A 24,598-nucleotide genomic window follows, 5' to 3' on the forward strand; every position below is an offset into this window, starting at 1 on the left:
ACATGAACTCCACTCAACTTGATGTCGCCACAACGAGTCACTGAAGAGCGCAAGCATCCAGCTACTATGAAGCCTGCCATCTAGATGTAGCAGAGTTGGAGCCGTCGCGGGACACATGGATTATGTTCTTCATGTCGGAGAGGTAAGGATGAGGTTGGTTTATTATTTTATTTTTATTGCAGGTGACAATGGATGCAGAGGAATGGGCATAATGGTAAGTAGGGTTTAATTTAGAATATTAAAGGAATACTATCCTTATTTCAAATAAAATATTTTATTCACATTGTGAGTGTTTTTATTTCATATTTCACTTTCACTGTGGGGTTAGTAATGGGGGTGTTTTATAAATGCCTCTCCATTACTAACCTGGGCTTGATGTCAGCTGCCAATGCAAGCTGACATCAACCCCAGCCCTATAATCCCACTGCCACCGCTACAGGGCAGTGGGCAGAGAAAGGCTAAGTGCCAGAATTGGCGCATCTTATGGATGCGCCATTTCTAGGGCGGCTGAGGGCTGGTGTTTGTAGTCTGGGAGGGGGCCAAATATTCATGCCCCTTCCTAGGCTATTAATATCAGCCCCCAGCTGTCTGCCTAGCCTTTGCTGGCTGCTAAAATAGGGGGCCCCCACCTCAATTTTTTTTGTGGGGTCCCCCATTTTAATAGTCAGTAAAGGCTAAGTATACAGTTGGGGGGTGATATTAGTAGCCTGGGAAGCTCCGTGGGTATTACCCCCTTCCCAGGCTTCAAACATCTCCCCCAGCTGTCTACTTAACCTCTGCTAGACTATAAAATTATGGGGGACCCCACGCCAATTTTTTTTAAATTCTTGAATTTAACAATAAATGACATGTACTGTAACCAAATCAGTCACTAATCAGTACTAATGATATATGTCACTGACATATTTTTATCTAATTATTCTATGTGTGTATATCTATTCTATAAGGTCGGGTACCGCTGTGTTTTAACTGTACGCGGCTGATGAATTGTTGTGTTTTAAGGAGACGGGTGCGTTAAAGTCGGAAGGCACTCGCATGGTCCCAGTGCTGTGTGGGTTTTTTCACGCACCCATTGACTTGCATTGGCGTGGCTCGTCTGATATACGCGGCAATACACAGCATGCTGCTTTTTTTTCTCAGTCCGATTTCAGGTGAGAAAAAAAATCGCAAATGAGATGTCACTCGTAGATTAACATTGGTCTGAGTGCAAGCTGATGTTTTATCAGATTGCACTCGTTCGGTTTCCTCACATATGGGTATGTGCCCTAAGACTGTGATTTTCACAGTATACTACAATATTAAAGTATTTCAGTATATCGTACAAGAAAAAATATAGTGTAAAGTAAAAAACAAAACTTCTTAAAAAAAAACAATAAAAATTAAAATTGACCCTTTTTAATAATAAATAAAAATCAACTATCAAAATATATATATATATTTTGCAGTGACTGACTGTAATGCTCTTCAATAGGAACGTGCAGAGCAATGTCTTACTATGCTCTCATGCCTGTCTCACACATATCTATTCCTAAAAGGCCAACTGTAGGTGCAGAGCTCCTTTAAGAGGTGCTGCAGCAGCTGAGTGTAAGGATGCATGTGGCTGACGTTGTCATAGCTCCATTGTAGCCTGCCCCTCCTCCACACATGCTGGAGGGTGAGGTTATGCCAGGAGGCAGGGAGGACAGCACACAAGCCTGCACAGCCCTGCAGAGCCTGCCCCTCCCAGCCGGCCGGGTGTATCCGGGTGTCGCTTCCGTGTGTGTGTCCTGGCGACCCCTCCTACCTCAGAGGAAGAGGCTCGGGCCAGGAGCGGCTGTCACTGGATGGAAGGTGCACGGCCGTCGCTCTGCAGGGATGCACCGACCTAATAGGGGGCTGCTGTGCTAACAATGCGCGCTGCATCCAGCAGGAGGCGCTGCCTGTAGTCAGGGACTGTCATGTCTCCTGTCCTTACATAATTACACAGCAGCATCTGGAGTTAGTGCTGTGCAGCTGCAGAGCAGAGTGCACCGTGACCGGAGGAGCAGTAGGAGTATATGTGCTGACTCAGCTCTGCAGGGTTCCCTCATGGCTGCCCCCAGGCACCTGTGTATCCCCCTCCTGTCACTCCTTGCCCTGCTGCTTGCCTACTGGTTTCGCCATGTGGAGAAGGATACCCTGCAGGGCCGGCTGGACACGGTGCTGTCATCTCTGCTTCAGGCAGAACAGAAAGTTGGTTTGGACGCGGAGCGCCCTCCCCGTATAGCGATCGGTGAGTACACTGAGCAGTGACCAGGACTCTGTCAGTGACCAGGATTCGGATGATGGGCAATTGCTGTTCATGCCGTTCTCCAAGATGCCAGGCTTCCGTATGTTCTGCGATCAGTCACCATGTAGCCTAAGGCTGTATTCACATGTCCATGTTTATCAGACCATGTGCAGACTGCAATTTGTGGACTGGCTGAGTGATTCCTGACCCGAACTTAACAGCCTCGGGAGACACGTGGTCAGACTGCAGGTCATAGTCCGTACTGACCAGAGATTTCGGATGTGTGAACCCAGCCTTAGGCCACGGCCCCACTATCAGTATTTGGTCAGTATTCGGTCAGTATTTTTTCTCAGGAGTGGGAGCCAAAACCAGGTAAGGAACAATCAGAGAAAAGGTATAATAGAAACAAGTCACCAATTCTGCATTTTATCACCCACTCCTGGTTTTGACTCCCACTCCTGAGAAAAAAATACTAACCAAATACTGATAGTGGGGCAGTGGTCTTACTCAGACATCCATTTTTTCATGTATGAGTTCTATGATTTTCACAGATAGAGCTTGTACCTATGATGGTCTTCGAGGCTGTCATATATCAGATTTTTTTTTTTTTTTCTCGGCCCTAGCGGTCTGCACAGAATCATGGAGGTATGTCCGACTAATCCAATATTTGACTTGTCCGATCAAAATCAGCAAAACTACAGGTCTGTAAAAAAAACAAAACAAAAAAAACCAAAACTGAATGCACTCGAATGCCGTCCAAGTGCTTTCTGGTCTCACGGACTGATGGGAGAAGCTGTGGAATTTTTTTTATTTTTTTATCATCCAATAAGAACTGATGATACTTGGACCAAACTGATGACACTCTGCTGAAACTTAGGTGACACTCTGTCCGCTTCTACTTGCAAAAAATGGACGTCTGAACGAGGCTTTGGCTGCACTCACACATCGCATGAAATGTGTGTATGCTGTCTTGAGTTTTTTTTTTTTTTAAGCAGACAAGACACAAACCCAAACAGTACTATCTACTACTCTGTCCTACTCTGATCCCCAAAATCAGAGACTCATGGATCTCATTCTCGGATCCGTCATTTTAACAGGTGTCTGAATAGATAAAGTTTACTCAATGGGCCCATTTGCTGTCCGATTTAAAAAAAAAAAAAAAAAAAAAATATAAATAATTGAGCAGCACACAGAGCTTTCACACGGGCTTGTGAATGAAGTCTTATTATGCTGACAGTTTCGCAGGTAGATGAGAATTTCCAGAGACGCTATTCACCTTAGTTATAGCAATGTCTCTGCTGACCTCAGGCAATGTGCAAGCTCTACGGCCTCATTCACATGTCTGCGTTAAAACACGTACATGAAAAAATGGTACTATGTGTCATTCATGTGTCCGTTTTGACACACTGATGGTAAAAATGGACATACGGACCATGCACTGATCGAAAACACTGATGACACCGGTGCCATGTTTTCACATACTTTTTTAAACACAGACGTGCGAATGAGACCAAAGCGTGTGTTTTCTCGCTGAGTTTTTAGAGCAGAAACTTTCCAATTCTCCATTCAAAATGTATTGCTTTTAAAACTCCTTATGGTTTTTGGAAAGTTTCTGCTCCAAAAACTCAGCAAAAAAAAAAAAAAAAAATCTCAGTTTGAACACACCCTTATAGTATTTGAACATGGTGCCTTTTACAGACGGATTCCACCTGGAACCTGACTGAAAAAGTGTGCGGTAATCGTTACAAATAATAAAGATATGCACAGCAATGTCAAAACAATTTGCTGTGCATATTTTGTCTTTTGTAACTTCTTTTAAGTGCTTCAGGCATAGAATGCCATGATGCGAATAATACAAGTCACTTGACCGTTTGTCAAGCGGCTTTCTCTTGGAAGCCACCACTATTTTACATGTAAGATTGACAACAAAAAAAAAAAAAGAGGCCGTAAAAATGGGCAAAAACGAAGAACACGCTTCAGAAGAAACACCCCCCTGCGTTTTCTTAGAATGACTTTTGCTTAAAAAATGATGCAGATACGCCAGCATCTATAAGACGTCGTCTGCACATACCCTTGAGGCCAAGTTTCAAAGTTGCGGATTTCTGGTCCGGATTCCACACCAAATATCGCAACTTGTGTTACATACTGCTTTGCACTGCGTTGTAACGTGAACTTGCTTGTGTGATAATCCTGTGCAATATGTCACCATTAAGCTCACCCGCAAAAAACTTAGTCTGAAAAGGCCGCACGGCTTTGTGGATGAGCCAGCAGTTCCCTCCCGACCCATCTGCTCCATTTGGCCTTACATTAGGGACGTTCCCTTAATATACTTGTTCTTCTCACAAAACTAGAATATTATCAAAAAGTTAATTTTGACAATGCAGACAAGCTGAAGGCTGCTATCAAAGCAACCTGGGCTTCCATAACACCTCAGCAGTGCAACAGGCTGATCGCCTCCAGGCCACGCCGCATTGATGCAGTAATTGATGCAAAAGGAGCCCCGACCAAGTATTGAGGGCATTTACTGAACATACATTTCAATAGGCCAACATTTCAGATTTTAAAAACATTTTTCAAGCTGGTGTTATAAAGTATTCTAATTTACTGAGATAATGACTTTTGTGCTTTCATTGGCTGTAAGCCATAATCATCCACATTAACAGAAATAAACACTTGAAATAGATCACTCTGTTTGTAATGACTCTATATAATATAGGAGTTTCATTTTTTGAATTGAAGAACTGAAATAAATTAACTTTTTGATGATATTCTAATTTTGTGAAAAGCACCTGTATCTGTGTAGACTTGGACACTTCATAGGAACGCTGATTTGATAGATGATTTGAAGAGCCACTCATGATAAAGTCGGGGTCTGTAGATCCACCCTTTATACTTATGGCTGAGCTTTCCTGCTCCTGTGCAGCAGCCTGCAAACAAATGTAGTCAAGCAAATGACCAACATAAGAAGGGAGAGTTCAAAGGTCCAAATATCTGGACCCTGGTGGTGGGAGGAGAAATTCCCGGGAAGGAGAGAAACATTTCATTATCAAATGATTTCTTTCTTCTGCTGTCCTTTTCAACATTTATACTTTTACCCTTTTTTTATGAAGTTTTTATTTCTTAATGGCATGCTGTGTGAAGGCCTTGCACTTAGGCAAGTGCTGCTCCTCTTCATTGTATATCAGGATATGTACGATCAGAATGACACTTCTTTCCTGTGATGCTACCATACACATTAGGACATTAGGTGGTCAGCTGTGCCCACCATACTGGTGAGGTAGTCTTCCTTTAGGAGTACTGTGTCTGCACTTGCTGGTACAGGATTAGATCATACTATTTGCCTCATCCTCCCCTGGGTCTTATCCAGGGACAACAGAAACTCACACCTGCAGCTTTTCTCAAGGCAAGGTAAGATCAGGTGTGCTTTCACACAGTCGCCATTATTATACAGTACTGTCAGAAAGCTCTAAAATACAGATGTCTTTTGGACCCAGAAAATCTTTGTTACAAAAATGGAGGATGTTAATTGTATAAGGCCCGATAGTCCTTTGTCACTGAGCCAGTATCAGTACACGACGTCATCACAGCAGCCAAAACAGACTGGAGCAGCGTCAGATAGCTCTTGTTGGACCAAGGGAGGGTGAGTACCTGCTGAGTGTTTTTATTTTAGGTATTTTACAGCGTTTAAGGACTCCATAAATATTAGACTAAAGTCGGCAGAACCCACCATTATCGGCCAACAGTCTAATGTATAGAATCATAGAATCATAGAATGGTAGAGTTGGAAGGGACCTCCTGGGTCATCTGGTCCAACCCCCTGCTCAAAGCAGGATTCACTAGATCATCTCAGACAGATGTCTGTCCAGCCTCTGTTTGAAGACGTCCATTGAAGGGGAACTCACCACCTCTCGTGGCAGCCTGTTCCACTCATTAATCACCCTAACTGTCAAAAAGTTTTTTCTAATATCTAATCTGTGTCTCCTCCCATTTAGTTTCATCCCATTGCTTCTAGTCTTTCCTTGTGCAAATGAGAATAAAAATGATCCTTCTACAATGTGACAGCCCTTGACATATTTGTAGACAGCTATTAAGTCTCCTCTCAGTCTTCTTTTTTGCAAGCTAAACATTCCCAAATCCTGCAACCGTTCCTCATAGGACATGGTTTGCAGACCAGTCACCATTCTGGTCGCTCTTCTCTGAACTTGCTCCAGTTTGTCTATGTCTTTTTTAAAATGTGGTGCCCAAAACTGTACACAGTATTCCAGATGAGGTCTGACCAAACAGGAGTAAAGACCGATAATGACTTCACGTGATCTAGACTGTATGCTTCTGTTAATAAATCCCAGAATTGTATTTGCCTTTTTTGCTGCTGCATCACACTGTTGACTCATGTTCAGTCTATGATCTATTAGTATACCTAAGTCTTTTTCACATGTACTGTTGCTTAGCTCTATTCCTCCCATTCTGTATATGCTTTTTTCATTTTTATTGCCCAGATGTAGTACTTTGCATTTTTCCCTGTTAAAAACCATTCTGTTGGTTGCTGCCCACTGCTCCAGTTTATTTAGGCCTTTTTGAATCCTGTATATAGGGGCCTCCCACCTCTCCACCAACAGATGACGTTGGGGAAGAGAAGGATCTGGCACATTGGATTTCCAATAGCTGATGTGTTTTTTCTCTGGGAGATGAGCTGCTGCCAGAGGAGTCTGTCAGTGGCTCTTTCATATAGAAAACGGGAGCGCTCAGCCGAGCCGATGTATGGAGGAGTCAGGGGAGATAGCGTTATTTCCATATTGAACGTTTGTGCCATTGTATGTCGTCATCAGTGGAAAGGTGGGTACACATTCTCTGTGACTTTCTGAACTCCCATACAATTGAATGAAGAGAAGACACGAGTAAGACCCATTTTCAAGATGGGTCTTACTCTCAAGAAGGTCGGTCGGTGGTCTATGTGCTGCATGGTGCCCTTAGGGCCACACTGTGGTCACTACTCGTAGAGCTGTAGAAAGAAACCATTCTAGGTATGAAGACGTATATACCGTACATATAAATGCCGAGGTTGCACAAGGTCAGTGGGATCTATGTAAACTAGTGACTGCAGAACTGGTTCTCTGTTGCTCGTAGATCCAGTCATTCTTGCTTTGTTGCTTTAGGCATTTGTTTCCACCCATTTGACAAGATCTGTGTACTCAGCCTTATCCACTATAGCTTAGCAGTCTTACATGTTTACTAGCCAATTAGTAGTATAAAGGATGGCTGTCTCAGACTTTCCTTATAGCAGGCTATTTTATCTGTTGGCACCCAGTATGTGTAGCTCCACAATACCTGGAGATACGCAGATTACACTACTGTTATTTTGTTTTAGTAAAATGAGTTCATAGTTCATGTAAATGTAAATTTACATCAGGCGACTTTATCCAAATGATTTCCAGATCAGTTTGTTTTTTTTATCTTGCCGTTTTCTAAATGTTTACTTGTTTCCAATAAATTGCTTTCTATTCTTTTGAAATGTCTCTAAATGAATTTTCTTATGTTCTGCTCAGGTTTTGGAGGCTGCCTCGACATCATAGTAGATGGAGTGGCATTAATGCAGGAGGCGTCCATGGAGCCGAGCTACAACCCCGTCCACCACAACTTTATTGAGACCGAGGCACAACTGGCTGAGAGCTTTGCCTATTTCTTTCCTCCAGGCGCTGCTTCAGAGTAAGCATATATTATATTAATATAAATGAATGCCATTGTTAATACAGTGAAATAAAAACTGTGCAGCTTGTTGTTCTACTGGCTTGATTTACATGCCACAGACTAGGTCCATCATCACAACCCACCTCCAGGACAGGAGCATGCACAGTGTAACAAGGTGAACTTGCCTTGCCATTTTTTTGCACACCATGCATGCTGTGGATGCTGCTGCTGGTGTTTGGCTTGTGGTGATGATGCAATCAATCTTTGGACATCCAGCAAGCCAGGAGGAGGATGGGCCAGCATTACTCTTGAGAGGAGCAGCTCCAACCCCAGGACGACTTACAGGTCATTAGAATATAGCTCGCACCATTTTCAAAATACATGTTCAATTTTATGTTGCACTGGCCAGAATATAGAATGTCATAAGGGCAACCTGTTCCTGTCCTGGATAACAGGTTTAAGGGTTCTCAATTCTCCTAACAGGTTCCCTTCAAGCTTTCTGACAAGTGAATGATTGGGCACCGATATGGCACTGTAGCTTCTGAAATCCTAGGCTTTCAGCTGGCATTGCCACTTGGAAGATCCAAACAGGAGGGAGAGATCCGCCCCACTACCTTCCTACAGATCTCTCCAAAAATAAAAGCCCATGTCTGGTTTTCCTAAACCTGACTTGGTCAAATAGCTTGCCCAGTCCACACTTACTTTTATTTTGTGTTGTAACCACAGCTGTGGCTGTAATTACAACGCTCTCCAGTGGGTTCAGTATGTTACTTTCCATACACATCCTGGGGGAAACGTAACGACCCTCGTATATGACTCCCAGCACTGCCTCATACTGGCTAATAGTGGAAAGTCCCACTAAGGGGCTATGTTCGTGAGAAAACATTTTGAAAGACATAATTGTGTTTTTGACACTTTTTTTAAATATATTTATTTATATTATATTGTTTTGAACAGACGATACGTATCCAATGACACCTTATTCAGGAAACTTGTAGATGCATCAAAAAGACTTTCAGAAATGAGGTCAGCTCTTGGTGGGAATGCTCCAGTTATGGCCAATCGTTTAGCTGCTGAAGGATGTGACGTTCTTCTTGGCGGCCGTCTGAGTACAGAAGAAATGAGTGTGTTGTCTGAGCGTATCACAGGTAACATCCCCTGATTAATTATTTAGTGCTTTAAGGCTGTGTGCCCACGTAGCGTTTTTCAAGCGTATATGCTGCGGAATTTCCGCAGCGTAAACGCTTGAAAAACGCATGTATATCAGCACCCCATGGTCCCCAATGGCATTCCGCAATGTCAATGCCCATGCTGCGGATTTTTCCGCAGCGTATATGCTGCGGTCAAAAATCCGCAGCATGTTCATTAATTTTGCGGAAGCGCAGCGGAATCAATGTGCGGATGGTACCCAAGTCTGGATGAGAGGAGACTCTCATCCAGACCTGGGTACCAAAGAACCTGTAAAAAAAAGAATAAAATAAAGTTTATACTTATCTTCTGATGTTTTCCCTCCGTCGCGCTGTTGTCTGAAGGACCTGCCACGTCATTGAGTCATGTGACCCACCACATGACTCAATGACGTCACCGCAGGTCCTGCACACAACAGCGTGAGCCGCTCAAGCCTCCGGACGGGGCAGAGAATGCATCAGAAGGTGAGTATAAAGTTTATTTTTTTATTTTTTACCATTCTGAACAAGTTGTCAAGCACTTTTCTAAGTGATGCTTGGAGAAGTGCTTGATAACCCGCATGCGGAAATGCATGCAAAGACGCCTCACAAACGCTTCTACCTGTCGGGAAAACCGCATGTAATATCCGCATGCGATTTTCCCGCCAGGGAGAAGCGTAAAAAATATGCTTCAGGTCCGCAACGTGGGCACATAGCCTAACAACAGAAAAATAAATAGCATTGATTGTCAAGAATTGTGAGTCTGTATATCTTGTATCTAACTTGTTACTTAGATGCTTAGGGCCCAATATACATTAGATAGGTGTTGGCAAACAGCTATCTCTCTTGACTACCCCATACATACAGTGGAAAGCTCAGCTTAGCACTCTTGTGGTGTTCTCTGTGCCACTTCTAGACTCCTGTGAAAGCAACTTACCTCTGGGGCGAACAAAGGGATCAGCTGTGGTAATTCAACAGGCTGGATACTTCCCCCTCTCCTGCCTTTTTGTTTCCCGAGGAATAGTCAGAAGGCCCCCATATACATTAGACTATTAGCTGGTTCGTCCAACATTAGTCTAAAGTGTATGGGTGCCTTTCCATGTATCTTACCCTAGATTTAATAATCATTCTGTATGCAGTAATCTCCTTCTACAGTCATGGCCAAAAGTATTGAGAATCAGACAAATAGTAATTTTTCCAAAGTTTACTGCTTCATTTTTTGTAATGGCAATTTGCATATACTCCTGAATGTCAAAGAATGATCAGCTTAACAGCAATTACTGTACTTGCAAAGTCAATATTTGCCAGAAAATGAACTTTAACCCCCAACATCATTGCAGTCCTGCCTTAAAAGGAGCAGCTAACATCGTTTTAGAGATTGATCCATTAACACAGGTGTGGGTGTTGATGAGGACAGGGCTGGCGATCAATCAGTCATGATTAAGTAAGAATGACATCACTGGACACTTTAAAAGGAGGCTGGTTCTTGGTATCATTGTTTCTCTTCAGTTAACCATGGTTATCTCTAAAGAAACACGTGCAGCCATCATTGCACTGCACAAAAATGGCCTAACAGGGAAGAGTATCGCAGCTACAAAGATTGCACCTCAGTCAACAATCTATTGCATCATCAAGAACTTCAAGGAGAGAGCTTCCAGTGTTGTCAAAAAGGCTCCAGGGCGCCCAAGAAAGACCAGCAAGCGCCAGGACCGTATCTTAAAACTGTTTCAGCTGCGGGAGCGGACTACCAGCAGTGCCGAGCTTGCTCAGGAATGGCAGCAGGCTGGTGTGATTGCTTCTGCATGCACTGTGAGGCAGAGACTCTTTGAGCAAGGGCTGGTTTCAAGGAGGGCAGCAAAGAAGCCACTTCTCTCCAGAAAAAACATCAGGGACCGACTGATATTCTGCAAAAGGTACAGGGAGTGGACTGCTGAGGACTGGGGCAAAGTCATTTTCTCTGATAAATCCCCTTTTCGATTGTTTGGGACATCTGGAAAACAGCTTATTCGGAGAAGAAGAGGTGAGCGCTACCACCAGTCTTGTCTCATGCCAACTGTAAAGCATCCTGAAACCATTCATGTGTGGGGTTGCTTCTCAGCCAAGGGAATCAGCTCACTCACAGTCTTGCCTAAAAACACAGCCATGAATAAAGAATGGTACCAGAATGTCCTCCAAGAGCAACTTCTCCCAACCGTCCAAGAGCAGTTTGGCGCCCAACAATGCCTTTTCCAGCATGATGGAGCACCTTGCCATAAAGCAAAGGTGATAACTAAATGGCTCATGGAACAAAACATAGAGATTTTGGGTCCATGGCCTGGAAACTCCCCAGATCTTAATCCCATTGAGAACTTGTGGTCAATCATCAAGAGACGGGTGGACAAACAAAAACCAACAAATTCTGGCAAAATTCAAGCATTGATTATGCAATAATGGACTGCTATCAGTCAGGATTTGGTCCAAAAGTTGATTGAGAGCATGTAAGGGAGAATTACAGAAGTCTTGAAGAAGAAGGGGCAACACGGCAAATATTGACTTGCTGCATTAACTCATTCTAACTGTCAATATAAATTATTGGTACTCATAATATGATTGCAATTATATTTCTGTATGTGATATAAACATCAGACAAACACTAATAAAAACCAGAGGCCAGCAGATCATGTGAAAATATAATTTTGGTGTCATTCTCAAAACTTTTGGCCATGACTTTAGTCTAGGCTATATTCAGCCATAAACAGCACCACACCTGTACATGGGTTGTGTGTGGTATTGCATCTCGGCTGTTTTTTTTTTAATTTTAAACAATTTTTTAATCAAATCTGAAAAAAAACAAAACAAGGACAAGGATAAGAACTGTAGTTTCACCTGATCTTTTATTCCACCTGGAAATACACAACCACCAGAGCTGTCTATAGCTACTTGTTTCCCTACAGTAAAGCAGCATTTTCAGCTGACCTAGCATACACCTTTATGGAGTAGATAAGATAGTTGTGCCTATGTGTTTGTCCAGCATTAAATATGTTAAAAACCTGTCAGTCTGTTTTTCTTGTTTTGTTTTATTTTTTCTTAAATTAAAAACTTTGCAATTTTTTTAATGACATTATTTTTAATATCTAACTAGCAAACCAGGAATAACCTGATGCAAGTATCATTTCACATGAACGTGCAGGTTTTTTTGAGCGCAAGTCAGTATTGTCAAGCTGGAAGGAGAAGAATCAGTTTATTGTTTCCCTTTCTGTATGAATCTTCTTGTTTTGGATCAAAAACTGCACCAAAACTGTATGTGTGATTGTGCCCCTAGTGTTTTTCTGGGAATTTTCCTAAGCAGACAGTTGATAGAAACATATTTTTAGATGTTCTGTACATGTTAAATATTCATAATATGGGGGAAGGTTAGACAAATATTTAGCATGAGCAGTTTTATTTAATCTCTGCAGCATATGTGTTAAGCAGTGTGTTTTTTTCCCATGGTTTATGATAAACTTTATGAATACTGCAGATTATTCATCTGGAGGTACAGGTTTCCCACTATCTTACCAGTCTTCTGCCAGTCTTTCATATATCAACTAACCGATGTAGAAGAAGATAGGTGTCTAATGTCTGCGCTCCTCCGCATACAATGATGATCTCGTGTCCGATGGATAGATGTAAGAATTTAAATAAAAGCCACATTCAAACGCGTTTCGCGGACGTCCTGTCTGCTTCCTCAGTGACATTGACACAGTGACAGTGGACATTTAGACACCTTTCTTCTTCTACATCGGTTCCTTGATACATTTTGGAAACCCTGCTAGGGTTGGTGTTATCTGCAGCTCTCCACATTAGCTATTATATGTGTTGTGCATCATCACAACACGACAAGGTGAGCGTCCTTTTTATTATTCAACCATTGTTTCATTGGGTAACAGCACCATTTGCGCCCCTATTCTATTTTGTTTTTTAGTATTTCATATACCAATTTTGTGCTTTTTTTTTTTTTTTTTTTTTTTTTTTGTATAGGAATGTGTTTTTTTCTTCAGAGAAACATGGAGCTATGGATTGGGTGTTTTTTTTAGAAAAGAGAAGGGGCCCAATACACAAAAGTTATCTGCTGGCCAAAGGATCGGCCAGACCATCCTTCCCGACTCCTCTATATACATGAGTGTTTGCTCTGCCCAGCGCTCCTGTGTTCTCCATGGGAGGACTGTTGCCAGACTCCTCTGGCGGCAGCTGATCTTCTGAGAACAAAATGATTGGCGGTACAAAATCGGACATCGGTCAGTATTTTACATGAGTATTTGTAAGCTCAAACAAGGAGTGGAACAATTTAAGCCACGCCCCACTATCAGTATTTGGTCAGTATTTTTTCTCAGGAGTGGGAGCCAAAATCAGGTGAGGAACAATCAGAGAAAAGGTATAATAGAAACAAGTCACCAATTCTGCATTTATCACCCACTCCTGGTTTTGGCTCCCACTCCTGAGAAAAAATACTGACCAAATACTGATAGTGGGGCCATGGCTTTAGAGGGAAAGTAGAATAGAAACACGTCACCACTTTTGCATTTTTTTCACCCTCTCCTGATTTTAGCTTATAAATACTGATGTAAAATACTGACCAAATACTGAATGTGTGGACGTGGCCTTAAACTGATAACCTTCTCCATTTGGTGCTGCTTCACTGATTCTGAGACATTTTTTCTCTAGGCTTTTTCTCCCCTTTATGATTTAGCTGTGTTTTGATTGGCCAGCAGCATAGATAAGAAAAGGCAAACGCCCATAGAGAAGTTATGTAGTATACGCCCAGTTAGTTGAAGGGAATATTTGCATATAGGGAGTACTTTCAAATGGAGGGGCACTGAAGAAAAAAGAAAAACTGTTCTAGAATCCGTCAAGTAAATGTTTGGTTAAAATAATAAAAAAAAAAATCCAGAGAAAGGTCCTCTTTAAGGGTTTTTTTTTTTGTGTTTATTTTGTGGTTGGGAACCGTTCCATAGTTACAATGTCAGAGGGGTATAGTCATTATGCAATGTACAATTTATATAAATCCATGTGATTTATTCCTGTTCGGACTGTCTGAAAGTCTGTTCTCCCAGACTCCTGTTCCCCTTCAGACTTAAAATTTCCTGTTAATGCTACTATTTCTGTCTGGGAGATGTCATGGTCAGGGCTACAAAAAATGTTTTGTTACGAGTAGATCTATCCTTCTTTTATTGAGCAATGTTCATTATTTTAAGCTTCCAGTGTGTTTCCCCATGCATGTCCCCATAGTGGGACATTTAGTTCATGCAATTTGTTAGACCACACTTACTTGATGCACATCAAGAAATCGATACTCCTTCTCACAATGATCAACCAGACCTCATTCACAGGATAATAAAACTTGCCACACACTTTTCTATCTACTGATTAACCACTTCGCACCAGAGCCTGTTTTTGCCTTCGTGACCGGGCCAATTTTTTTCAATTCTGACCACTGTCACTTTATGAAGCAATTACTCTGGAACGCTTCAACGGATCCCCCTGATTCTGAGACTGTTTATTCGTGACATATTGTACTTCATGATAGTGGTAAAATTTCTTTGATATCACTTGCGTTTATTTGTGAAAAAATCGGAAATTTGGCGAAAATTTTGAAAATTTTGCAATTTTCAAACTTTGAATTTTCATGCCCTTAAATCAGAGAGATATGTCACACAAAATACTTAATAAATAACATTTCCCACATGTCTACTTTACATCAGCACAATTTTGGAACCAAATATTTTTTTTGTTAGGGAGCTATAAGGGTTAAAAGTTGACCAGCGATTTCTCATTTTTCCAACAAAATTTACAAAAACATTTTTTTAGGGACCACATCATATTTGAAGTCACTTTGAGGGGTCTTTATGACAGAAAATACCCAAAAGTGACACCGTTCTAAAAACTGCACCCCTCATGGTGCTCAAAACCACATTGAAGAACTTTATTAACCCTTCAGGTGCTTCACAGGAATTTTTGGAATGTGGAAGAAAAAAATTAACATTTAACTTTTCACAAAAATGTTACTTTAGACCCATTTTTTTTATTTTCACAGGGGTAACAGGAAAAAATGGACCCCAAATTTTTTTGTGCAATTTCTCTTGAGCGTGCTGATACCCCATATGTGAGGGAAAACCACTGTTTGGGCGCACGGCAGGGCTCGGAAAGGAAGGAGCGCCATTAGACTTTTTGAATGTAAAATTTGTCTGAATAATTAGCAGACACCATGTTGCGTTTGAAGAGCCCCTGATGTTCCTAAACAGTGGAAACCCCCCACAAGTGACACCATTTTAGAAACTAGACCCCTTAGGGAACTTATCTAGATGTGTGGTGAGCACCTTGAACCCCAACGTGCTTCACAGAAGTTTATAATAATCAGCTGTAAAAATAAAATTTTCACATTTTTCCCGCAAAAACGTTTTTCATCCCTTAATTTTGCATTATCATAAGGGTAATAGGATAAATTGCACCATGAAATTTGTTGTGCAATTTCTCCTGAACACGCCGATACCCCATATGTGGGGGAAAACCACTGCTTTGGTGTACGGCAGGATTCGGAAGAGAAAGGAGCGCTATGTTGGCTGGGATAGGCAGCAGACACCATGTCACATTTGAAGAGTCGCTGACATGCCGAAACAGCAGAAACCCCCAGAAGTGACCCCATTTTGTAAACTACACCTCTCAAGGAATTCATCTAGGGAAGTAGTGAGTATTTTTTTAATTTTTAAATTTATACCATTGGGCAGTGAAAAAAGCATAATTATATTTTTACCACAAAAAAATGTTTTACCCTCAGATTTTACATTTTCACACAGGGCAATGGGTAAAAATTGTGCCGAAATGTGTCACACAATTTCTTCTAAAAGTGGCAATACCCCATATGTGGCTGTATCGTACCGCTCAGCCATATGGCGAGATCTGGGGGGGACGGAGTGCTATTTGACAATTGGAGAACAAATTATTGTAGAATAGGCATTTGGATTTGGGAGCACAAAATTTTTTGAATTTCTTTTGGGGGGCAAGGGCCATTTTGCTTTTCCAGAGCCTTTCTGCTACCAGTAACTTGGAAGTCCCTTATATTTTTAACAGATGACGGACCTGAGTGGGGACTAGCTTTTTTTGAGGACTGAGTTGAAGCTTTTTTTTTATCCGGCGCTCTAGGCTGAGCACTTACATCGGGGTTTCCATCTAAATTTCCAAGTGATGTAATTCAGATGAAACCCCTGCGGGATCCATTCACTGTAATGAGGCCGCAGAGTTACTCTGGACTCCGTCTGGCCTCTGTTTAGCGGTGTCCTTTTTTTCAGAAGTGCACAAAACTGGCCAACCGCACTTTTATGCACACCTAAAACAAATGACACTGTGGGATCACAGGCCAGACGGCATCCACAGTGGCCCATATCTGCCTCATTACAGGGAATCTTCCGTCATGGGTTCCGGCTGAATCACATATTTCAGAGATTTACATGGAAACTCTGGCGTAAGTGCTCAGCGCAGAGCGCAGGATAAATGTGTGCCGAGCCATACTGCGATCTTTGGGAGACATAATAAACAAATCAGTAGCAGGTGAAGAATTGGTTTTATTTATTTTTTACGCCGTTCCTAGTGTGATATAACTGATTAGATTACTTTATTCTTCGGGTCGGTGCGATTACAGAGATACCAGATTTATATCGGGTTTTTATGACTGACAGCTGTCACGCACTAAGAGAGGCTTTTTTTTTTGCAAAATCTAGTTTTTGCATCGCCATATTTTGAGAGCTATAATTTTTCCATATTTCGGCCGACAGTCATGTGACAGCTTGTTTTTTGTGGGACGAGTTGACATTTTTATTGGTACCATTTGTGGGTACGTGACATTTTTTGATCGCTTTCTATTCCATTTTTTGGGAGGTAAAATTAACAAAAACCAACAATTCAGGAATTGTTTTTTGAGGTTTTTTTTTATGCCGTTCTGCGTGTGGTAAAAGTGATCAGGCAGCGTTATTCTTCGGATCAGTACGTTTACAGCGATACTACACTTAAAAAAATATTCAGTATGTTTTGGCGCTTTTACACAATAAAACAATTTTATAGAAAAAATATTTTTTTTGCATTGCTTTATTCTGAGAGGTATAACTTTTTTTATTTTTTGGCTGATGGAGCTGTATAGCGGCTTGATTTTTGCGGAACAAGATGACGTTTTCAGCGGTACCATTTCTATTTCCATTTTGCTTTTTGATCGCATTTTTTTCCACTTTTTGTTTGGCGATATGAGGAAAAAGCATAGTTTTTTTGCTCCGTTTTTTATTTATTTTTATTACGGTGTACACATAAGGAGTTAATTAGTGTGACAGTTTTATAGCTCGGGTTGTTTCGGACGCGGCAATACCAAATGTGTGTACTTTTTTTATTTTTGCATAAATATATGGATTTATCGGTTTAATATTTTATTTATTTATTTTGTATTTTTTTTTTTTTTTAACAGTTTCAAAACATTTTTTTTTACTTTTTTTTTTACATTTTTACTTAGTCCCTGTATGGGACATTAATTTTTATTTTTCTGATCCCTGATCTCATGTAATGTAATAGACATGTATGACATTATATGAGATCTTCACTGACTGTTTCACAGTCTCCTGTCTGGCATCAGCTACAGGCTGAAGCCAGACAGGAAGGACACCATATATGGCAGAGCTGGAGGCGGTCATGTGACCTCCAGCTGCCATAGCAACGCCAGGTCCTGAAAGCAATCAAGGGGTGGTCGGAGAGGTAAGTGGACGACCCCCTCTCCTCCTGCTGTCTTCTATATGCCGCGATCACTATAGATCGCGGCATATAGAAGACAGCAAAGGGTTAACATCACTGGGACCTGATCTAATCAGGTCCCGATGATGTTCCCTGTCAGAGCTAACGCTCTGCACCGCTCTCACAGCGCTTGCAGGACCCTGGGGGTCCTGAGCACTGCGAGACCACCCACCGTTTTTAAACGTCCGCGCTGCACAGAGCCCAGGCAGCGCGGACGTTTATCTACAGTGGGCGGTCGGGAAGCAGTTAAAGGTGTCTATACACTTGAGTCCCTTCATTTGGTAAACAACTACCGTATTCCTCCTGACCCATTTATACATATGCACGTTGAAATCAGCCAAGTGTGCATGTGTTTTCAATGGGGAGAGGGGAGTACACCACTGTCAGATCCTTCTAGCGGTGTCTTATCACTCATGAGCATTAAAGATCTGGGCATATTAAAGAGTAACCGTCGTTTTAAATTTTATTTCATAATTTAGTAAATAAGCAACTTTGTAATATATCTTGTCAGAGAAATGTGCTTCTTTCTCCTTCAGGACAGATCTTTTAGTCTCAGTTCTTGGGTAAAATTTGTATTCAATGAAAACAGATTATCCTATTACTGAAATAGGAGATGGCAGTTGCAGTTCTCCATAGAACTTTATAAACACTAACTGTCATCTCCTACGTCAGTAATGGGAAAATCTGTATCCACTGAAAGCTGATTCCACCTGTGAATTGAGAATTTTGAGAGTGAAAGATCAGTCCTGGAGGAGAGAAAAGCAGATTTCTATTATTAAGATGTATGATAAAGTTTTCTTATTTTTGAATGTACTATTGATTTATGAAGTAAAAAAAAGATAAAGCATTTAGTTACTCTTTAACATGCCTGTCCATTCATTAACCTGGACATATCCAGTTGAGAAGCATTTAAGATATACCTGTACACATTAGATGTTCTGCCATTATGGTTTGGCTGACAGTTATGTATTTTGTATGGCCACCTTAACATAAAGCAAAGATGTAACACCAATGCTGCTACCTCCAATGATCCCAACGATCAAGTGATTGCCGGAGACTGACCAAGCTGCTGGGTACAACTAGTTGCTTTGTTTGGTTGTGTTTTCAGTGGATCTGACATCATTTTGGCATTTATTCTGTTATTTGCAGTTGCTGGTGAGCCTATATCAGATGCTGACATTCACCTCATAATGGAATATCCAACTGGAGCTAAATGGGGAAATCACATTTCGCGTCGTGCCAACAGGTGACCATGTACCACATTTATAGTGTAAATTACATTTTACTTTACGGATAACATGTTTGTATGTAATACAGCAATACCAGGACCAGATGGGTTCTAGATGATGAAAGAAAATTCTTTATTTCAAAGTTTTTTTTTTTTTTACAACTTGAATTACTGAAACGCTAACAGTCAGCTGATATTGCCATGTGCCGTTTTGTCCGTCCTTGCGTTTTTTTTTTATGCAACGAAAAAAAACCAAACAACCAATGGTATAATACTGGACATTCACCAGAGGACCCCTAAATTATGTCTATATTCTTTCATAGGAAATGCACCCATAGGGTTTCTTCATGAGATAACCAATATAAGATTATGTCAAAAAATAACTTGTCACTGTGACAGACCTAGTAAGATAGGGTATCCTTAAGAAACCCTCCTAAGATTAGTCTAGTGGGTACAGTATTGACACATAACGTTTGTTTGTAATTGAATCCTTAATTAAAGGGCATATTCATACATATTTTTACTTGTTATAATCTGTTATTCCAAAGGTACATTGTGCACAGTGATTCACACAATCCAATGATCGATTCCCTGGAAGACTTTAGATCCCAACTGGAAGGTTTTGAACCAGATCTCGTTGTGATTGGAGGGTTACAGATGATGGACAGCTTTCCCTTTAAATCTGGTAATGATACTCCGTAAAATATTCTGGCTATTCATTTATAGATTATGGTATCAAATTGATTTAATTGAATTATGTATATTTGAAAAGCTATGGAGTTTACAGTATAATTAAGCTCTTTTTTTTTTTTTTCTTCATATGCAATTATACACTCTGTGTATATATTTCTAATCATGTATCTGTCTATATTCTTTTAATGTTTTTCTCAAACAGGTCAGCGTGAAGGCAGGCTTCAAGCACTTCAAGAAATGTTGTTGTCTATGGATCAAGAGATAGGTTGCCACTTTGAGATGGCCTCTTTTGTAGAACAAGATCTGATGAGGGATTTGCTACAGTACGTCATTCCTTACTCTGATTCCTTGGGTATGAATGAACAGGAGCTTCCCAATTTGCTGAGTCTTATTAAAGGAGGAAACATTACAGTGTTATCAGACCCTTACCCTCGTGTGGCCTCCATCTTGGACCAAATGCGGGAGCTTTATGAGCTTCTCAGATCCAAAGAACCTCAAAGGGGCCAGAGGCAACTGACTCGACTACATGTTCACACTTTAGCTTTCCAAGCCATGATGGTGACCAAAGGATCGATGTGGAAGAACACCATGTCTGCTACAGCAAAGGCATCTCTGACAGCCAATCGACATGTGTGTGGATCTGCCCGGATTGACACTCGTAAGGCCAAACTTATCATGGATGACTCTTTCTCGGTCAGCCGTGAAGTGGGCAGTGAGAGAATACCCTTCCAAGAAAGTCGTCCCGTGTCTTGTTGGGAAGAGGAGACTTATGAGATATGTCTAGCACCTGTATTGGTCTGTACTGAAGTATTCCAAACCGCAGGTGGAGGAGACAATATCTCCGCTGCAGGACTTGTATTACAAATTTAAAGCTACATAATGACTGACCGACATTCCCTAACTGGATAGCTATATTTCTGATGCTGCGAATAAGGATACATTGACAGAAACTGACACGATCTGAGCCATTGTTTTTTTTGTTTATTTGGAGAATTTGATGGAAGTCAACCTCCCAAACAAGAGAAGTAAAGGTTTAGCACTTTCCACCCTCACATCAGGATAAACTCATTCCCATAGAAACATATGACTTCAAGGGTCCAAACTTAGCATTTAAAAACATTGACATTCAGACCTGATTAAGGATATGTGCACAAGGTGTGCTTTTTGGATGCTGGTGCAACCTACGTTTTTTAAAGGTGAAGACCCTTCAGGAAAACGCTGGCCAGCATTTCACATCTTTTAACCACTTCGGGTATGTGCCCACGATGCAGATTTGAAGCTGAAATTTCCTGAGCATTTCTGCATCATCTTGGCAGAAAAAACGTATGCGGATTTTACATGCGTTTATGCATGCGTTGTTTTTTTTAAGCGGTTTTCCAAGCGATTTTGAGCATCACTTGGAAAAGGGCTTCATAAGTTGGTCACACAATATAAATCTATGCAACTGGCATGGATTAATATTGTGTGAGCAACTTATGAGGCGATTTCTGCTTCAAATCGTGCATCTAGTGTAAATAAAAAGAAAAAAAAAACCTTCTACTCGCCTCTCCGGCGGCCGCCGGTCGCCTCCCGGCTGCGTCCTCTCTCCTGGGTGGCCCGCGTTGTACTGGCAAGACATGCGGTGACGTCATTTAGTCAGCTGATGGTCACGCGACCGCTGACATCACCGCTGGTCCTGCTAGTACATTGCGGGCAGCCGAGGAGAGAGGATCGCCGCCGGGAGGAGACCAGGGGCCGTCGGAGAGGTGAGTATGAATATTTTGTTTTTTTATTTTTTACATTCTAATTCTTTTTTAACTTGCAGGTGCGATGGTACCCGGGTCGGATGAGTGTCTCCTCTTCTCCCAACCTGGGTACCATCCGTGCATTGAACCGCATAATATCTGCATGTATACATGTGGATGTTATGCGTGTCTATGCAAGTCAATGGGCACGATTTCGCCACAAAATCGCGCCCAAATTGGTTGTGCTGCTGATTTTTCCGCTATGATAATCCGCAGCGGAAATTTCAGCAGCGTGTGCACAGCACATGTGGATTATCATTGGGAAACATGGCAGACATCTTAACAAGCGATTTTAATGCGTTTCCGTGGCAGAAATGCATTAAATCTGCATCGTGGGAACACAGCCTTAAGGGTTCACAAACCCTGAATTGGTTAGAAGACAAAACATAAGACAGAATATTATGTGCACAGCAATGTCATCTTGCCATTGCTGTTTATTATGTTCATTTTATGGGGCGCTTTTGTGACGATGGCAAAGTTCATCTGAAAAAGATGCCGTGTGCACATACCCTAATGGAGTTTTTTTCTGATATACAGGGGATCTGGGCTTAAACATGTTATTTGGAGTTCCTTAGGAAGAATTGACCAATGTGAATAAACACAATATTTGGTTTTGTGTTTTTTTTTTTTTTTTTTTGTTTGTTTTTTTAGTGTATGTTTTTATGTTGTGTTTCTTAATTTGTAGAGTTGTTGTTTTTTTGTTTGTTTTTTCATACCTTTAGGTGAAATCGAGAAAATATTCTCTGCAGGTGGCTGCATTTTTTACTGTGTGTATTTGGAACCTTTTAATGTATTCTGGAGCACTTGTTTTACATTTTTATTTCTTGTTTCGTTGTAAGGATCAAGATCTTAATTGGTTAGATGCAAATTCAGACTAAAGCTAAAAGTTGAGTTTTGGACCAAGTTCGGTAATATTCAAGTTTGTGTCCACGTTTATAGACCACTTTCCAAGGAAGGTAAATAAGGAGCAGTCAGCGTTAGCTGGCAAGTTTAGGATTGTTGGCAGCTACTTTCTTGTCAGTTGGGTTGGCAATACATATAAGATTAATGGCGACAAACCCACCGATTGGACTAGCCTACCATTTAGGCCACGGCCATACTACAGTATTGGGTCAGTATTTTTTCTCAGGAGTGGGAGCCAAAACCAGGTGAGGAACAATCAGAGAAAAGGTATAATAGAAACAAGTCACCAAGTCTGCATTTATCACCCACTCCTGGTTTTGGCTCCCACTCCAGAGAAAAACTACTGACCGAATACTGACCAAATAATGATAGTGGAGCCGTAGCCTTATTGTGTTGGGGCCTGCTCGCTGCAGATGATGTCTGGGAAAAGAAGGATTGGGGATGCTGAATTTCAAAATCAGTTATTTTTTATTTGTTTTTTTCAGGGGGTGTTAGCGAACAGCTGCTTACGCCCTACTTATAACACATGCATGCTTTATGGAGCCCGGTGTTCATATGTATGGGAAAGTCTATGGAGCGCTTTCTCTTTAAACCTCTACCCCAGTGAGGGCTCTTTTCAACCCTGAACAAGTAATTTCGGCTGCAGGCTGTTTGCTGATCAATAGGCACTTAGAAGTAATATGGACTTTTCAGTGGCTTTGTTTTTTTGAACCATAGAATGCCATGTTTGACGCATTGATTTCAATTGGGAAAGCCATGGCATTATAAAACATGAAAAAAATGTGGTCTCTGATTAGTACAGCTCCACAGTTTACACTCATTTTACTGTTTACTCAGAAAGACACGACCAGGGTACATAATTAACTGACAAAACTGCAAACAAAAACTAACTGTACATGATGAGTAGGGCGGAGAATTGCATCTGGTTTCTTCCTAAAAGGCTACAAATTCTGTTTGTAATAGGTTTAAATTTTAAATCAATGTTGTTTTAATTCCCTTTTACCTTGTCATTAAAAAAAATTCTCTGAAATCATGCAATTGAATTGAGCTTTCTTGTATATGTTCTACAATAATTCAGTTCCAGGGCACTGATTCTCCAGCCTATATCTCACTGCCGCCGCACATTTGTCTTTGGACCTGATCATCATACAGAACATCTCCTATAGGGGCCATTCTCAGGCTCTGCCTTCAGCAACTTCCTGCTTTATTTGTACTATACTTTACCAATAATGTGCACACATGCAGTAATTCAGTTCTAAGTAATGTTGACAGGTTAAATTAAAGGCCTTTAGTGCGACTAGAATCTGCCATTAAACATCTGAAACCTTGCATTGTTTGTAAACAATGATCATATTTTAACAGTAAATGTGCTTGACTTTACTAGTTTGTGTATCCGTATCCCTTTATTTTCAAAGAAACTGAGAACTAATTAGACCCAATAAAATAAAGAAATCTTACATATATTCCATTTATGTCAATTGTTTTTAAAAGCAAGATATATTTCTGAGGTTAAGGGTCTTCAAAAATTGCTATTATGCATGGTAGCCAGAAATAATAACGTTTTTGTAATGATTTTGTTTGACTTAGATTGAGAAGTCAAAGGCAAACACATTTTAAACACAAGTTGACCCTGTGATCAGCAGGTAAACTCTGGTGACCTGCTGGTATTGTTAGCCTAACTAATGGACCCAGGCAGCTTTTCCTATGTGCCGACGATGCAGAAATGCTCCGGATTTTTTCCTGAGTGTTTCTGCATCTCTCTGGCAGAAAAAACGCATGTTGATTGACAAACTCTTTCCAAGCGATTTTAGCATCACTTGGAAAGTGCTTGACAGCTTGGTCACACTATATAAATCCATGCAAACGGCATGGATTTATATAGTGTGACCCTAAAGAATGGTAAAAAAAAAAAATATATATATATATACAGTACAGACCAAAAGTTTGGACACACCTTCTCATTTAAAGATTTTTTCTGTATTTTCATGACTGAAAATTGTACATTCACACTGAAGGCATCAAAACTATGAATTAACACATGTGGAATTATATACTTAACAAAATAGTGTGAAACAACTGAAAATATGTCTTATATTCTAGGTTCTTC

The 24,598-nt window shown here is 40.9% G+C and overlaps 1 protein-coding gene across 1 annotated transcript; it reads left to right on the top strand.

Annotated features, from left to right (window-relative positions):
* The first annotated feature begins 1,647 nt into the window (after positions 1-1,647).
* LOC141257721 (ADP-dependent glucokinase-like) lies at positions 1,648-23,954 on the top strand. Its single transcript, XM_073672615.1, has 6 exons — positions 1,648-2,251; positions 7,792-7,951; positions 8,891-9,081; positions 19,033-19,129; positions 19,660-19,796; positions 20,007-23,954. Exons 1-6 carry the CDS (start codon positions 2,068-2,070, stop codon positions 20,672-20,674), a joined length of 1,437 nt encoding a protein of 478 aa, XP_073528716.1. The 5' UTR covers positions 1,648-2,067; the 3' UTR covers positions 20,675-23,954.
* Positions 23,955-24,598: the final 644 nt, after the last annotated feature.

Source organism: Phyllobates terribilis, unplaced genomic scaffold, assembly GCF_046119375.1.
Source record: "Phyllobates terribilis strain yellow unplaced genomic scaffold, ASM4611937v1 Scaffold_3__8_contigs__length_932513732, whole genome shotgun sequence".
Classification (NCBI taxonomy): domain Eukaryota; kingdom Metazoa; phylum Chordata; class Amphibia; order Anura; family Dendrobatidae; genus Phyllobates; species Phyllobates terribilis.